We start from the raw sequence: 19,249 nt of genomic DNA on the forward strand, positions 1-19,249 counted from the left end.
ATTAAATGATAAACGTAATAAATTGGTACTTTTGGCAAAAAAAGTTGCTTATATATGTAGTATTGGGTATTGCAACCTGCTCGCTTTCGCTCCTCAACATTGATATTGTCCGGTTCTCCACGCGATGTTCGACAGTTCCATTTAGCAAGTTTTTAAACTCCAATGCCATTCCTTCAGTGCTGGAAACATAACCCCTTAAGGACCGTGATGTCATATACATGATGGTATCAAATATGAGATGAACTTTCCCGATTTCATCAGAAAGATATATATGATATTGTGTTCCATGAAGGAAGAATCACATGATCAGGTATGTGATCACGGTTCTGAACGGGTTAATATTTTCATAATGAGAAAATGCCTTTTACGATTGATCTAGTTCCGATTCAAAACTAAAAGCCTTACAATGAAAACATTCTTCACTTGCATCTCCACTACCTAAATATTGAATAAATTTTTCATATTTTGCCACCAACTTAGAAGCTTCAAGATCAGTTTTTATTTTCAAATTGTCATATTCTCGCTCGGGCTTTCTTCATATTATTTTTTTCATTTTATATCTATGGTTCGCTTCTTTACTATAAAAAAAACAATGCATGGCTAACACGTTTATAGTGTATTGCTTAGGCATTGAGACAATTGCTTGTCAAAAGACGAAAAAATTGTCCGGTACTCGAATACGGTAAACAAGTCAGACAGTTATTAATTAAAGTTGCCACAAACGATGTGTTTAAAAGTATGTTTAACGAATAATACTCTTTTAAGCTCATTTGCTGTTAATTAAAGATTTCCTTTTCCTTTTTTTGTTACCATTTCAAAGTCAATGGCCATGTAAATACTTACTATGACGTAATAATAATTTTTATTGAATATTTCAAACAATACTGGCCAAAAAAAGCCTCAATTGTGACAAGACAGATGACCACTGGCAATTACAAAGGGAATAAAACTCAATGTCTACATAATTTTTTTATATAATAGATTGATATTGTTTATTTGCACCTCGTATAATAAATGTAAATAAAGAAATCAGAAATATCATTTTTCTTCATAAAACTTAATTTCAGATGAAATATTATAAATATGCCGTCACTCTTCTATTTAGAAATATATTATCTGCTATTATAGATATATTTCTCAAATAATTCATCTTTCCGTAACCAGAAATACGCTGAAAAGTCATAACATCAGGACCATATACAAATTTATTTCGTCTTTAAGAAATGTAACAGCTTCAGCAAATGTAGAGATGGAACCCACACAATATTCTCGAATTTTCTATGAAGGGGATGCCAAACATTCAACCACATGTTTCACACTATAGTGGTTCGGGAGAGATTAGGAGCTTTCATTTAACATCTAAGAAATGCTTGATTGGATTAAATTCTAATTTATTAGGTAGTTCATACTCTAGATAAAATGTTGAAAGATGTGCCTGAAATCATTACAATCTTGGCCAATATCAGTCAGAAGTAATTTCGTTTCATATCAAATTTGAACAATGAATTTGAGAGTAAGTTGTGAATTAATTTCAACGACCGAAGATGAAAGAATAACATATTTTCCTTTTTTATATTAAAACTTTTTTTACTCTAAATATTTAAATTTAAAATAACATCGCAACTTCAGTAATTAATTACATAATACAAATATCAATGTTTTTTAGCAGGATAAATAAGGTGAAATATATTCAGAATATTATTTAACATATCCATGCACACATTTACATTTTAATATATCTTTTTTATACTTCATTTTCGCTGTAATTCTTTTTTGTTATACTTCTATTTGTTTGTCTTTTAAGCTCTTATCTTCATAATATTTCTATAATTAGTAGAATAAGAAAATAATAAAAAGCAATATGTATATGCAATTTATTAAATTATTTTTAAAATATCTTTTTATTTTTCATTTTATATTTCTAAAATATTTTATAACATATTATTTTCTTTACGTCTGATTGATCAGAATAGTTAAGAATCGTAAAATAATATTTCGGTTTATTAAAAATGTTTGTTTTAATATAGGCACATTACAATATGATTCAACTATCACACTTAAGAATAAATGCTTAAACATTTATGTTTTTTCCCCATTCAATTTTATTAAATTATTCGTAGAATTATAACAGAACTGATTACAGCAATATTGGACAAACGCTACATGTGTATACAAGGGCAATCGGGGCAAACCAAAATCTTTTCCTTCAAATAATATTTGCCCTCCCAGACCAAACACATTAAATCTATATTTATCACTTCTCCTATCTAAATGTCTGACCATCAAAACAGCTGCCTGTTTTGGAAGCCGCCGAGTCTGTCAGCATTTCCCCCGTACTTTTTCATTGCTACCACACTGTCGTTCAATTTCCCTTGCCACGGTATCTTTCCTTTCAGGCCAGAAATGTGTATACTTCTCGGCCAGATGGCATGACATGCCCTGGAAGGAAGGAAATAAAAAAGAGTCAACAAACGAAAGGGATAAAGAAAATATTTCGGCAGTCACATAAGTGACATAGTAATGCAAAAGTAGGGAAAAAATAATAAAAAAAAATGAAGCCGCCATTTTTCTAAAAGATAAAAAAGTTGAAAAAGAATTCTTACTGCTCTGATAGTGGAATATCACAAAGAGAATCATTTTTTCTCTCGTGATCCAGAACAATCCTATGTGATATCGGAAATCCAAATCTGTTTGTGTGTTTGAGTAGTGTGATGTTTCTAGCAGTATATAGATTTTTTTTTAAATTAGTAAATACGGTTTATTTGGGGATTAATAATCTGATAAAATAGATATCTAGACAGAATAAACAATTTTTTAGAGAATATGTCTAATATTTGTTATTCAATATTTTTAATTTTCAAGTTCGGCATTTTTGTCTCCCATCTGCAATACACGATGCTTTAAGAAAGACAGCTCGTTGAAGCCTGTAATTTTAATTAAATACTGTGCATTTCGTCTTAAATGCTCCTTTATGATGATTTGCTTTGCAAATATTTTACACAGTCAATTTTGATTATAAGTGGTTAATATTGCCATTCAAAAATTTCGAATTGTTTCATTGTCGTGTTTGCAGTGAATGCTGTATAGATTTAAATCATCACAATCTAAAGCTCATGCCTTCAAATAACAACATTTAAAATTTCTTTTCGATCAGTCGAGCGGATAGGCCGTTATATTTTCAAATTTTGAAAGTCTTAAATGCTCCTTTATGAGGATTTGCTTTGCAAATATTTTACACAGTCAATTTTGATTATAAGTGGTTAATATTGCCATTCAAAAATTTCGAATTGTTTCATTGTCGTGTTTGTAGTGAATGCTGTATAGATTTAAATCATCACAATCTAAAGCTCATGCCTTCAAATAACAACATTTAAAATTTCTTTTCGATCAGTCGAGCGGATAGGCCGTTATGTTTTCAAATTTTGAAAGAGTTTTTTTTATGACCATTATCACTTTGGTATTAAATAAATGTTTTCAGAAAAGTTAGAATCTGCTTTGATATTCACTGAACTTATAGAAATAATTTTATTTAAAGTACGCTCGATTTTTTTTTTTAATTTTAGGATTGAACTAAATTTTTTGGGTGAATGCATTAAGGAAAAAATATTATAAAATACTTCTTCCACTTCATTTGAAAGACTATTTTTAGCATATAAAGTCCACAAAGAAAGTTCCCAGTGCCGCTTTAAGATGCTGAACATTAAAATTGTGCTGACAAGTAAAGATTAATATCGGAAAATTTTGCTGAAGCATCACATTCTTAAGTATAATGTGTGCAACTTTAAAAAAAAAGACAAAGAGTTATTCATACGTTAAAACATATTTTTATGAGGAAAAAAAACTATTGAAAAAAATAAATCAGACTTTAATAAATGAGGTTTTGAATCAGTAAAACTGTAATTCTTTTATTGAAATTGCTCGTATTGTATTCTAAACTCGGAATTATATGAGTTCAAATTTATTTTCTAAGCCAAGCTCTATAAAATTGTTTATTCTAAGTACTAAATATTATCAAGATTCTATGCACTAAAGATGCTACGTACGATTCTAGCTACTAAAGTATTATCAAGGTCTAAAGCATGGTCAAGTCATTTGCACTAACCAAAATACATATATGTGCCAAATTTGGTAGTTCTATGTAAAATAGTTTCCCTGTAGAACGCCAGCATGTGCAAGCATTCAAATTTATTATTAAAAGATATATATTTATGTCCATAAAGTATCATAACATTTCTGCTAAGTATAATTTATGTTTGCCGGCATCCTGTCATTGGGGTAGTGCGTCTTCCTCGTTATCTGGGAGTTCTGGGTTCGAGTCCCGGTTTGGGCATAGCTGTTGTTCTATCTGTGAGATGTGTGAATGTGCCCTCCTTGAAAAAGGGGTTGTGCAAGCGAATGAGTGATGCGTGAGTAGCTAAGTCGTGCTCTTGGCCCTAGTTGGCACCACTGAAAAAACTCCCCCACCGTCTTAAATCGCTGTCTTCGTAACATCGGTATTGTCCATGGCAAGTGCCATAAGAAACAATAACATAATTTATGCAAAGCACCCAATCAAAAACCCTATTATCCCGAATTTCTTTAAAATAAAACAAACTGTATGCCTTTTTATATAAATATATATGTAAATTCTTGAGAATGAATTCTTTTAGTTTTATTCGTGATGTTTTTTCTAAATGTATTTACAGTTATAATTATTTACATCCTAAAATACTACAAATATGCAAAAATGCGAATTTAATAAATGAAGGAAATAATGTCGTTTTAATCGAATAAAAATAACGAGTATATGGACCATTTGTGTAGATATCGAAGCAGTTTTAACAAAAATACCTTCTTCTATCTCTATATAAAACTTTACTAAATTTTGCAATTGCTTTATTACAATTATTTACTAAAAGCCTTAAGACCAGCTTCGAAGGCACTTTCTGTTTATTTTCTATTTTAAAACTTATTTTATTACACACAACCGAAAATGCGTAATTTTTTTTCCTCTATGCCAACGAAAAATATTTTTCCCAAGACACAAAACTATTTAACTGACCGAAATAAAATCTTCGAGTCCAAAGCATAGCCTAAGTTTCAGATAAAATACCCTCATAATCCTTATTTATGATATATAAGTTTCTTACAAAGCATTTTGCAATCTTATCGAGAGTATAAGCCTGCAAATGATATCATAAATAATCCTCTTATTAGAACCTATTAAGTTTGTTGGAACTTTCATAAGCTGATAAAGATATCGATTTTGAAACCTTATGAGGAATAAAGAAATCTATTTTTTTCACTCGATTTAATCTTTAATCTTAAGTATCTATAAATTTAGATTACTCAGTAATAATTAGCTATCACCAACTTGAATAAAAATAAAACCACAAACTTGTTGCGCGTGGGAAGTTTCTCTTCCCTATAGCTTCCTATTTTCCATTTATTTTTATTTTGTTATATCATCTAATAATAGAGGTGCATGTATGCTTCGGCATTCGGCTTAGTCACATCGTTTGAATTAGACTATCGAATTCAAAAGATATATACTTTAGATTGTGAAAGTCTGCTTCTTAGAGATAATTTTGAAATTTTTAATTTTCCTAATTATATATTAAGTAAATTTTGGCTTTTAATTATTTATTAATTTTTTGAAATAGCTTTCGAAAATATTTTCACACACACAAAAAAAGATTTTGAAATTCAAAAAAAAAAATTATTTTAATGATAGTAATTTAATTGCTATATTTTTTATTCCAAATTTAATTCACTTTTAGCATATTATAGTATATCATTTTATAACTTATGAAATAAATAACAAACTTTTCATTCAGGAATAGAATGATCCTGTTCTCGAATCAAGCCTAAAGTTTTTTTGTTTTTTTTTTAACTCTTTAAAAGGCCATTTTTTTCTAGTCATATTATGTTAATATATTTTTAGGCTTGGCATTAGAATAAGAAAATGGATTCATTTTGCTTATTAGATAAATTTTATTTGATTAATTAATTAATTTGGTTAATTAATAATTAAGTAACAAACCAAGACACATCATTTTGTGTGAGATAAAGAACTGAAGCATCTAAGTTTCTGTATTTCTAAAAACGTCTAGAACTTATGCCAACCTACATAATTTCATACAAAGATTGATAAATTTGGAGGGAAACATACTTCCCACGGCCCTAGAAAAGGTTGAACAGCAACATGAAATAGTTTTTAGAGTAAGTCTTTGTAACAAATCAATTAATAACGGATTGATAATAATTAAAGAAAGATGATTTCTTCATCAAAATAAAATCAACAGGAAAAATTCAAAATTATTTCTTTGTTTCTTTCTGAAAATAACAAAGTAGTTATATTCAGAAAACACGAATTTGAATAAAAAAAATTATGATGGTATTATTTAGAACATATAAAAACCTTACTAGTTTTATCTCTTCATGACCCTATGAAATGAAAGAGTATTTTCTGCAGATGTTCTCTTTCATTCCCAAGCATTATATTTCTTGATTTTTAAAGACTTTAATAAGTTTATACTAGAAAATCAGTTTTATATTTTAATTCGTTTTATGCTTCGATTTCAATAAAAAAGAAGTATATTTTGCATTGAACTAAAATATGCAAAATTTTAATTTCATGCTATCTACATCCAAAGCAAAATAACATTTATTTGTGTACTTTGATATAAAAAATGTGTTGGATTCCTTTCGATCGCGTTGAATCCTTGCTTAATAAATAACGTAATTATTTAACTACTGAATCTAAACCACTCAACTACTTTATAAAATTGTTTATTTTGATAATTAACTTACTATAATTACGGTTTCTGTCACATGATTCACAAATTTAAATTTAGAAATTAATTTTCTTATTTTAATAAGTAATTAAATTAAATTTAGAATTGTTAATTCTGACTGCGGTCTTTAATTTTATTTATAGAATTGTAAATTTTTCATATATGATTATTTAAATTAATTCTTAATTAATTTCTGTCGAATAAATTACTGGATGCTTCCCCAGCACTTAATATAATTTTTTTATTTGATTAGGAACTTTAAATCATTTTTTTTTGCGTCTTAATCTCCATACAGCTCCACAACAGCTCCATAAAAGTTATTTATTTATTTTTTTCTTAAAGCGAATTTTTCTATGTGAGATTTTGAAAGATCGCTAATTAATTAACGTCTGGAATGTTTTTAATAAGTTATCTTTAAGAAAAATTCTCTTTTTTTTACCTAAGGAATTTATATTAAAATATCTATGAAAAACTCTTGCTAATTAATACATTAAAACCTCTTAATCCTCTCACAAAAATAATAAAAATGTCAAGTTAATTTTAGGATCATCAACAGGTTCTTATTAAAAATAAATTTCTAATAATATTTAAGAAAAATAATTAATTTTTTTAATGTTGCTTGCAATGAAATTTGCATATGTATTGGCAACTATGCAAAAAAAAAACCTTTAAAAATTAGATAAGAAAAATTGCTGAACATAAAATTATTCTAAAACTATTTTAGAGATATCCTTTAGAATTAGTTTATTTTTTTTTCGCAGTACAAATTAATGTTGTTTGACATCATTTTTAGCGTGCATTTACATACAATATGCTTTTTTTCGCGAAGATGTTTCATTATTTAAATTTATTTCAGAAAAGATGGCATATATTCATATAATATAATACAAATAATTAAAACACTTAACTCTCACAATTTTTCACAAAAACGATTATACGAATTTAAATAGAATTTAAGCGCAAAAAAGTGAAGAAAATATTAATTTGTAGAATTCTAATTTTTATATTCGTTTTGATCTTAGAAAATTGTTTACAAAAATTACTTTTTTTTTCTTTCTTTATTTCACAGAGAAAGTCATTCACTTCTTTTATTGTGACTATGGATTTTGGTAACCAACAATATATTATTACTTAATTTCTTTTAAATTTCTATAGTGTATTATTTTTTTCTTAATTTGCAAGAATAAGATGAATTAATGATTGTTAATAATATCTTACAGGAAAAAGATAAACTATATATAAAAGTTATTACATTTTAATTAATAGAATTAAATTTTGGAATTAATGGAAATACATAGTTCTAGTAAGTATCTAGAATTTAAAATGCATTTAGCTAAGCGTTTTGCCATTAGGGCAGCATATTGTAGAAGGCACCTGCAATAATTTTTTTAAGTCACTTTCCCGACTATTTTAAAACAGAAAGTACTTACTTTTCCATTCTGACAGATTGATATGTAATTTAATTTAAAATAAATAAATAAACTTAAAAATACGTCAGAAAATGAATCACCAAGGAAGAAAAATGAGAATTCGAACTAAACAAAAGCTGATAATAAAAACTCCTTTCACACTCAAGATTGTTTAGTTTAGGATTAAACTAAACTAATTGCGGACGGATTCAACGTGCAACAAGCCCGCTTATAAGATGGTTCGTCGGTGGAATCAGGTCTCGAACCTGATACCCTCGAGTTGCGAAGCTGAGATATCCCACCGCGGCTCGCTATAAATGTATGTATGAATAAGCTAATGCGAGGATAAAGAATAGCAGGATTTAATCAAAAGACACATACTGTAAAGATATTAAATCCTTGAAATAAAAAGTGCGATTTCGAATGTTGATAAATTAGATGCACTGAAATTGGGAATTTTTAAGTCTTTAAGGTATTTAAAAGTCCTCAATAAATCATAAAATCAAAGAAAAAATAATTAATTTTAATAATTAAAAGAAATTTTCTAGGAAATTTATTCAAATAAATTACATATAAGATAAATTAAAATGAAAAATAAAAAGGTAGCTCAGTTTTCAATATAATGAAATCTTATTCTAAAAAATATACAAGTTATTCTTGTTCATTTAATGGAGTAAAGTTAAAAAAACATAAATAATGTTAAAAAATTTTCTAATAAAAAGAGAAAAGAATGACTTCTGGCTTTAAAAGAAGATGAAAGGCTATTCATCAAAATTTGTGAACCAAAAGAATTCTGAATAATGTTAGTAGGCAATTGTTCAGCCTTTTTTTTTATTATGAAGTAAATGTTAAGGTATAAAAATATATTTTGGTTTTCTTTCAGATATTTTTCTTTGCTTTAAGGTAGCCGACTACGTTCAAAGCAATATTTTTGAAAAATTGGATTTTTTAAAACTATTTATGGTTTTTAGATGTATTGTCAATTATAAACACTATATATACAAAAATGTATTTGGAAATATAATATATTTTGAGAAATGGGAAAATTTGTAGTAAATTTTAATGAAATTTAACCTAAACGGTTAACACTCTACACAAAATTGTAATGCAGCAACCTATTTTTCTTTGTACACAAGTTATAGAATATAATGATGAATGAAATGAACCAAAATCTAAGAAACATTTTGAGATGCAAATAAATTATGGATAAAAATGTACGTATATATACATTTTCCCCATAAATTTACAACTTAATTTTTCTAAAAACACCTATAAATGAAAAAGTATTTCACCAACAATAAAACTTTTGGTTCATTTCATTCCCCACAGTATTTAAAACACACGCTGAAATTTTTATGTAAATACCTCTATTAGTTTTTGAGATATCATGTTAACGGTGGATAATTTTTATAAAAATTAAAGTTTAAGAAAATTGAAGTTAAAGAAATATTTTAGCTAAAAAATTGTTTAAAATTATCATGGATGATAGATCAGACCTTCCTTTTCCTAGAAAATACTATTTTGGAAAGATGAAAGCCTGAATTACAAGAAATAATAATAAAAGAAGAATTTGCCAATGTGGTCGAATACCAGTGTTTTTAACGTAGTCGGATACCTTTTAATATTCTTTTGAAATAAATTCTCCTTCGGCAGCATGTTTTTCAATTTACAAGAAAATGTTAATTTTGATGAAAATTCGATATCTTCTGTTGAAAAGAGCAATATATATATATATATATATATATATAGAGAGAGAGAGAGAGAGAGAGAGAGACAGAATTATGGAAACTTAAAAATTAAGTCGTCAGAAAATTATAAAAAAATTGTTGTGGACATAAGGCAATAAAATTTACAATTAAATTGACATGGGATAAAATAGAAGGAAATTAATACCAGAAAATAATTCATTTGAATTTCTTTAAATGATATTCTGAATTAAAAAAAAACACTAGTATAAAAATAAAAGCAATAATTTTTCTAAGCAACTAAGCTAGTTTCTCTAGGAAAGTTTCCCAATATAAAATAATGCGGTGCAGGGAAATATATATTAGAGGTAAAATATAGAGGAGACAAGCAGCCATATATAAAGTTAAAAATTAGGCATAATATGGTTATTCACCAATAGGAGTAGGAAATTGTTTATCATGAGGTTTTAATAAGAAGAGACCATTTTTATTTGTCAACAAATATAAATAAATTGTGAATGGCTAATTGTATTTAGATTATCTAAATAGATCATATAAATACTAAATATTTTTGTGATATGACCTTCAACTACTTGCCATCATTTCGGAATGAAGAAGATAATATTATATCTCTTGAATAATACAGTATTGTCAATATTAGCATTTTGCATTCCAATAAAGATAGGTTGGAAAAGGTTAAATGTATTTATGTTCATAAAAAATATGCGCAAATTTTGCAAGATGACCTTCTTTATTTTGGTTCCTTAACTTGAAATCGATGAGACAATATTGTAATTATATTTTAAAGAATATTTAACGTTAGAAGTGTGTGAGTAAATATTCATAAGTTGTAAAGAATTAAATGGATTTAGATTATCTAAACGGCTCATAAAAATATCCTTTGATTGATATGATATAGCCTTCTGCCTTCTGGACTTAAAATTTGGAATGTATCAGAATGCCATCGTTAAAATACGATGGAATTTATTTTTTAATTATATTTATCTTTTTACGATTAATCTTGGATGGACCTGGATAAACCTGGTTATTTGTTACATAATAAAATGTATGTTCTTCAGTGACAAGGTTGCGAAAATTATTTCTGTCATGTAAAGATAAGATTCAATGAGTTTTCTTTCAAAATTTTACTTAAACATACCGTAAAAGAATTTTAAAAAAATCGTTGTTTCTAGAAAATGATAATTTTGTATGCGTTTTTTAGAAATATTTTAATTAATACAATTTACTTAACTCCTTCAATGAGCATAAATTCATGGACATATATTTTAAAAAGGTCAAAATAAAATAAAAGTTTGATATTAACTGCTTATTCAATTATAATAAAATTTTATTAATTTCTCTTTGCCTGTTATTACAGCAACAGAGTCTTATGGATGTGTGAAACCAATATATCTCTCTCTCTGAATATATATATATATATATATATATATATATATATATATATGTGTGTGTGTATGTGTGTGTGCGTGTGTGTGTGTGTGTGTCTGTGTGTGTGTATGTGTGTGTGCGTGTGTGTGTGTGTGTATTCACTAGAAGGTATTAAATCCATAGAAATTATTAGAATAGGTGGGTTCGAATAAATATGGTATACGAATGTTTTTTTAGACATTTTTTCTGATACAATATGCATGCTTATGAGATATATTAAAAGTTAAAATTATCAGTGATATAACATGTTGCTGATACTTCAGTATCTGTGCATTTCTTATTAAAAATAAAAATCTAATGCTTACATCCCTTCTTATTTATTTTAATGAAGGTAGATAGAACAGTTCAAGGTTATTAACAAAAACATAAACTATTTAAAAAAATCATCATGTAATTCATATTCTTAACTTTTATAATGAGGCATTCATTAGAATACAATAGATAAGATGCGTTAGCTTTTTTTAATATATTTTTCGAGAAGTACTTCAAAGAAAATTAGGATACTGAAGTTATTCTCTTTCAAAACCTTTTGAAAAATAAAAATAGCTAACGGGCTTAAATATAAATAACTCATATCAGAAAAAAGCGAATTAGAAAAGAAACGCATCATTTATCTCGAAGAATAAATTAATTATGTTTTGAGTAGTAACATTTTTTGTCTAGAGCTTTAACAATATGGACTGAACCCTGCTTTGAGATTTTTTAAAAGCCTTTGTTATACCTTAATTACTTAATTCAATTACTTCTTAAAAACAAAACTTTTTGTTTCATAAGTAAATGGAAAACAAAAATAAGCAGTGCTGATCACATTTCCAATAACGATCATGGACATTGTAGTAGTTCCAGTAAAGCAGCCTTTAAGCTTCATGGTTCAAGGTCACCTTGAGAATGCTTTGTACATTTGTAAATAAATGTTTTCTGGATGACATTTTATATGTAATTTCCTCCTTTGAACTGAAATTTATTTTTAAAGTTTTCTGTTTAGTGATTGAATTTTTAAGAAAGAAAATGATAAATCTGATTAACTCTATGAATATAACAATAATTTCAGATCTATATAAAGTTTCAAAAAATATTTAAATAAAATTAATGGTTTTTAATATGGTTATTTTATTTGTCAAAACGTATATAATGCGCTTATAAAAAGATAGTTGTGATATAATGGGGATTGATATATTAGATATTTCATAAAGATACTGCCCCTCTCTAATGTTTAACCATCCACTACTGTTACTGAGAATATTAACAGAGGTACTAATACCAGGTTTAAAAAAATCATACTTGTTAATTAGAAAGTATAATCACTCTCCCATAGTAAATATGATGATGAAAATACCTCTCTTATTAGTATCCAGTGTAGAGAGAACTATCTCCGTACGATTTGTCCTCATCTACTTCATTGTGTACATTTGGAAACCTGTAAATAAGACTAATCCATTTAAAAAAATGATTTGATTTTATTTTTATTTGTATCAAAGGTAATCCAATTATACATAAACCCTGATTCGTAAAATTAATCCTGAAATCTTAATAACTAATAATATATTTGATCGCACTAACGCATCTTCCAACCATTGAGGAGGAACTCAGTAAAAGCTGCATGTCAATTATAAAAATGTTTTGAAATAATTAAAACTAAGATTAAAACGTACATAACAAACAGTTGTAACAAAAGAAAGATAGCGGAGCTAAATGTAAACTTTGACATTTTTTATATAATCGAGTTGTACCATAGGAGTGCGTAGGGGAAAGGCGATATCAATTGTTGTTGTAATGATTGTCACTTACTTATAGAAAATACAATAATGATCAAGCGGACAAATTGTTGGACGTATCAACATGCGATCTTAATTTTTTTTCATGCTGGCATAAATAAGCAGAAAATATTCTCGTAATTTTAAATGTACAAAATCTTAACCAATTAACAAACACATATATTCAATATTCGAATAAGATTATACTTTCTATTTAGAAATTATTCCACTCCCTATCAGAATTCTATATGGAACAAATACTATTATATTAATGGTTTTCACTCATTAAATAATGCAATGTTGTTTCAATTTAATTATTAATTAAAACATAGCAATTCTGTAATTCTGTGCGCGAGGCATATACATCATTGTGAGTCAAGGAGATATATTTATATGCTTACCCCATTTCCTGAGAACTAACTCGCAGTCCATTGTTCGTTAAATGAAAAATCTAAATTTCTTCTTCTATTTCTTCTTCGCTTAAGTAATGCGTCATGTTGTGAAATTACTGCAAAAAATAAATAAACTTTCAACATCTACATACACCCCCATATATATATATATATATATATATATATATATATATATATATATATATATATATAAACAGCCATTTTAAATAATTAATATTACAAAGTTATCTATACTCGAGAAATGATATATTTTATATCATGAAATTCATTATTATGAAAGTCTAAAAACTTAATAATTAATTTCGAATAATTGTTTATAAATTTCTTTCATATAATCAGATGTGGGGCAGCAAAATTGGGGATGTCACAAAATTTTAGAATTCAAATATTCTAAAGGCCTAATTATTGTTAATGAAGAAAACAATATTCAAACTTTTGAAAATAATCAAGGTAAATCTTGGATTGATTTCAAAATTAATGATCTAATTTTATAAGAAGAAATATTAAAATGGAAATTAGACTTTGAATCTACCTACAGTGATGACAATAACATGTTTTTTTTTAATTTACACAAGCAAAATTACAAAAAAAAAAATGTTCACAAAACTTTAAATTATTATTGATATCATAAATTTAGGGAAATTATTAACCAAGAATTTTTTTGCAGGATTTTTGATCAGAAATGATGATATTGATCAAATTATTGAAGTTTGCCCAAAGGGACATTTTTTACGCATATCAAAATTAAAGGTATTTAGCTCCAAAAAATATTTTAAAAAATAAATATAGTGAAGAAAAAAATTTAGAAATTCATAGTAGTCACATTTTTAGTAAGATTTTTTTTTCTTAAAAAATTATTGAGACTAAAATTTTTCCCTAAATATTTTTAATTGAGTTAGAAAATATTAATTAATTAAAGAAAATAATTTATAAAAATTGAGAACCAATTAACTGATTGGGTAAAAATATAAAATATATTTATTTACTGCATTTAAATTAATTTTCTAATTTAAATGAATTTTTTTATTTCCAACAATTTAGAAATGACATCTTCTGCATTAATTTGTTTATAAAATATGTGAAACAATAATAATTATAATAAGAAATTTGATATATTTGTTTACTCATTTATCTTTTTCCAATTATTTCCTTTTTGTCAAAAATATTAATAAAAAATTATATATATATATATATATATATATATATATATATATATATATATATATATATATATATATATATATATATATATATATATATATATATATATATATATATATATATTATTCGTCTGACATGTAACGTTATTTGATCAGAATACCCTTTTTAAAAAATTAGCCGATTTTCCCGAATTGCTATTCTTCTAAGTTACTTTAATTTTCCTCTTTTGACAATATTTTTCTTAATAATTCTAGTGGTTTTCTTTGAAAGTTTCTAACGATGACTTTTTTAAAATGACTGATTCATCTTTCACCTGTTGTTTCATTAATCTGTGCACAGAAATTCCTTTAACGCAGATTAATTGTCCGTTACCATGGAGAATGTCTTGGATTTCAAAATCGCAGAGTTTTCATTATTAGTCTTCATTAAAAAAGCATAGAAAAAGAAAGCATATTCATGAAACATTTTTGATTAAACTGCGGCGGTTTACTTTCGGTGCCTTTTTTCTCTAAAAATTTAAGGTATTCTGATATATTTATTTTAGTAAAAACGTACAAATATATAAAAACCAGCATTTGATTCGAAAATTAATATCTTGATAACAAATGGAAACACGACAGAATATGTGCTTTAATATGCATAGTTATTAAAGTTTACCATGAAATCTGAACTAAAATGAATATTTTTTGAATTCTCAAAATATTTTTTCATTCATGTTGCAGTGAACATTTTTTAAACTTCTATTTTCTCAGTGTTCTATTGTTTTGGAATGTATTTAATCCGAATATATGATTAATTCCAAAATTAAAAATCAATATGAATTTTAAATTCGGTATTATTTAAATCATAGGCCTTTTTAATTAATGTTTGAATAAACAAGAAGTATACATTTAATTAAATGCAGACTTGACTTAGTAAGTGACCCCGTGTTATTTACGAAATCGTAAATAACTAAATGTTAATATCAATGCCAGAACTAAGAAAAGGTTTTAAATAAATTTGAATAATTTGAAATCTTTGCACGTAATCTGCTTTGAATCTTAGACATAAATTCATGTTATCTAAATATCTGAATTCCTAATCAAAATGAAATAACAGTTTGGAATTTGACCTTATTTTATTATGACACATTTTGAGGGGGAAGAGAAATAAGAATGAATCTAGATTCAATTAAATGAGATAAAAGGAATTCAGAATATAAAAGAAAAACATACCATCACTAAATAAAGATATATATATATATATATATATATATATATATATATATATATATATATGAATAATTTGCTTGTGGTTTGATAATGTATTAATTTATCAATGCGATAAACATCACAAATCGTATTTGGGCATCTTAAACATAAATAACTTTTGTGAATTCTGCAGTAAGCTTTGCATTAATGCAACTTATAATTTCGAAACAATTCATACATCTTGCTCTCCATCTGATCAGCTGTCCGAATTTAATTTAATTCTATAACTACGAAAGAAAGAAAGACAAGACAAATTTAAAGTCTTAAATGTAGATAAATATCAAATTTGAATCAAAATCTGTCGAAGGGCTGACCGTTTGCCAATCTGCACTTTCACAAGTATATAAAGACGATAACTCAGTAAATGCAATGATATGTATACAATTTAATATGTAATTTTATGACAATAATTATAATTTTATGTTAAATTTTTGTTCCAATAGGCAGAAAATTATATGTCCAAATTATATAATATAATTGTAATGCTCGTGCATAAATCGCATTTTAGTTATTCTCCAAAAATTTTGCGAATGTTGTTCGAAATAACTTGCGATGAGTAATATGCAAGTACATTTGCAACAAAGTATGCCATAATATATTAGGCTGACCACGAATCTTTGTTTATATTTGATACAAAATGTCTTTTAAAAAGAAATTTTCTTCTTTAAGACAAAGAATATAGACATCATATTGACACGAAAAATGCCAAAATAATTTACCTAATAAGCGAATGCATGATAATAATCCATTTTCCATTTTTTTACTGTACATACAAGATTGTGTTAATTACACGATATTGTCAAACACGTGGTTGCACCAACGGTGAGGCATTGCGTTTAAGAGAGATAAATTATCAGTCCAAGTATTGGCCTTGTCATCTGACCGCTGCTCAAAATTGCTAGATTTTTTTTCTTCCAAAAAATGTCTAATTTCTTCCATACAAACATTCTTTTTCTAATTGCTCCCAAAAAAGGACATTCATTTAACAATGCTCAGAAAGATGCAGTTTCAGAAAACTCCTTGAAAACGCAATTAACAATTGCAGAAGTACTTAAAACTAATGAAACTTTTAATGACTCTGAAAAATGAGGCTTATTACTTGAATTGCATTTAAGCTTCATTTAGGTTTTAAAGTATTGATTTTCTATGCCTCAGAAAGCTTTTAGAAGCCCAATTCATTAAGTTTAAAGGATTTTAACTATTCTCTTCCACTGTAATTTGGAGTTTTATGATCTTTCCTGCTTTTAATTTATTTCCGACAGGATAATGATTCGTATTTTTGAGAAGTTTAAATATTTTTTGAACATTTTCGCCTTTTTTGAAATTAGTTGAATAACTTTTGATGTTATTGTTTCATGTTGCAGGTATAAATAAGTTGTTAAAATATGTAAATACACTGCAATTTTCCCATCTTATTTAATGAATGAAACTAACTCTTTGTTATTTATAATTAAAAATCATTTAATAATTTCAAGTCCAAAATAAATAGCTCAAAACCTAAAATAATTCATTTTAAAATGCTCAATTCCATAAATATACATTTAGTTATAAATGAATATTCATTTTTGGCCAGGATAGCCTGGTTGGATGTGCGGAGAATTCGCATCCCTTGGGTTGTGAGTTCGAACCCCACCGGCTGAAGACTCTCCGTGCATGTGGTGGCTGGCGCACTCATGGGATCGTGGCCAGCTGTCGTCGTCGCGAAGTCCTGTATGTCGAGAGTAATACCACTGGAGGTACTGGTTCAGAGGTAATCATTCTCTGATTCAGGTCTAAATTTCTATCTGTGAATGAGTGAATGAAATGCATGAATGAAGTCGGTCGCGTAAAAAGGATTGTGAAGCATGGGTATCTAAGACATATTCTTGGTCCTAGATGGCGCTGCTAGAAAAACAAGCTAGGCTCAATAGACTTAAAAACGTTGTCTTCTTCAGCGGGCTTGTCTATGACACGTGCCATTAGAAACATCAACAACTTAAATCTATATTTATGGAATCGAAGGCTCTTCTTTTTGAACTTCGAATTATTAAAAGATTTTTTTTGTACTAAAATGATTTTAAATAAAATATAAATTTGTCATTATGATTTAAATGAGATGAAAATACAATATATATGAATAGATCACAGACATGAGAGTTATGAGTTTCCATTTCCCACTGTAAATTATAATTATACTACATATTCCCACGACATACTTTATCGCATTACAAATGAAATTATCAGATATTTCTGTAACATCCAGACAAAATACAAAGAAAAAGAGCAAAATCAATATATTTTTTCTGTTGAAAGATAATATATAAAGGCAAATACTATATCAAAAGTTCACATTTTTATTTCATTTATTCGCTTACAGCTTCCTTTGTTATGCAGAAATAATCGAATCAGAAGCCTATTTCTTATCCCACATGAGATAACTGTGCCTGATTTTTATACCTACTGTTATAATTATTCGAATGCATATACGTTCAAGAATAACATGCATAGATGACACAAACTGACTATTTTTTATTTGTTCACATAGATAATTGGAACTCGAAATTTGTTTGTAAGACAAATATTTTCAGCCGACGTTCCAAAATGATTGGCCAATGAAACCATATTCTATGAATTTCTTGATTTCACTTGAAATTTATTTATGGCGATGCGCTCTCTGTTGAATTTAGAAAGAAATCTATGCTTCATAGAAACAATAGATTCAAAATATGCATATCCCAACATACAAAACATCTTTTCCTGGGGCGTCATTATTTTTTAGTAAAAAAGAAAAAGTACTGCATTGATGTATGCGCAACAGGTAGTATGCATACGTAAGTAGAACTGGAACTTTCCTCTGCATAGTCATGCTTTGCATGTATTTCTATTGCATGTATTACAAAGAAATACATATTTTTTCATTAGAAATATGCATTTTTAATCTCTTTTAGAAATTTTGCATATTCTGAATTTTTCCGATATAAATAATGCATTTTTAAAAATGGTTTAATAATAATATATTGTAATAGAAATATCTCATGACTATTGATATCTCTCTTTTGAATATCAATACATAAATATCTTTCCAAAGAAAAGCAAGTTTTGAATTATCACAAACTTTACAAGGGAATTTGCAATATTTGCGAGATTGGCCTAAACAACACTTACTCTCAAATAAAAATGTTATCTTTTATATTAAAATTGTAAGCCATAGGCATAGCAAGTAACTACATTTTTTATTTTCAGAATTCACAGAAAAACGCTTTATGCTTCGTTATATTATATTGTAAACCGGATTTTAGATCTTTTTATTTCTTAGGTCGAATAAAATCAAAATTTGACACAGTACAAAATATTACTAATAAGATTACATACT

At 26.9% G+C, this 19,249-nt stretch overlaps 1 protein-coding gene across 1 annotated transcript in view; it reads left to right on the forward strand.

The window, feature by feature from the left end:
• Positions 1-286: 286 nt before the first annotated feature.
• The window catches only part of LOC129966191 (uncharacterized), a 32,918-nt gene continuing 13,955 nt past the window's right edge, over positions 287-19,249 (forward strand). Inside the window, exons 1-2 of the mRNA XM_056080601.1 lie at positions 287-310; positions 1,399-1,472. Coding sequence (XP_055936576.1) covers positions 287-310; positions 1,399-1,472 — 98 coding nt within the window. The remainder of the gene's footprint in view (positions 311-1,398; positions 1,473-19,249) is intronic.

Source organism: Argiope bruennichi, chromosome 4 (genome assembly GCF_947563725.1).
Source record: "Argiope bruennichi chromosome 4, qqArgBrue1.1, whole genome shotgun sequence".
Taxonomy (NCBI): domain Eukaryota; kingdom Metazoa; phylum Arthropoda; class Arachnida; order Araneae; family Araneidae; genus Argiope; species Argiope bruennichi.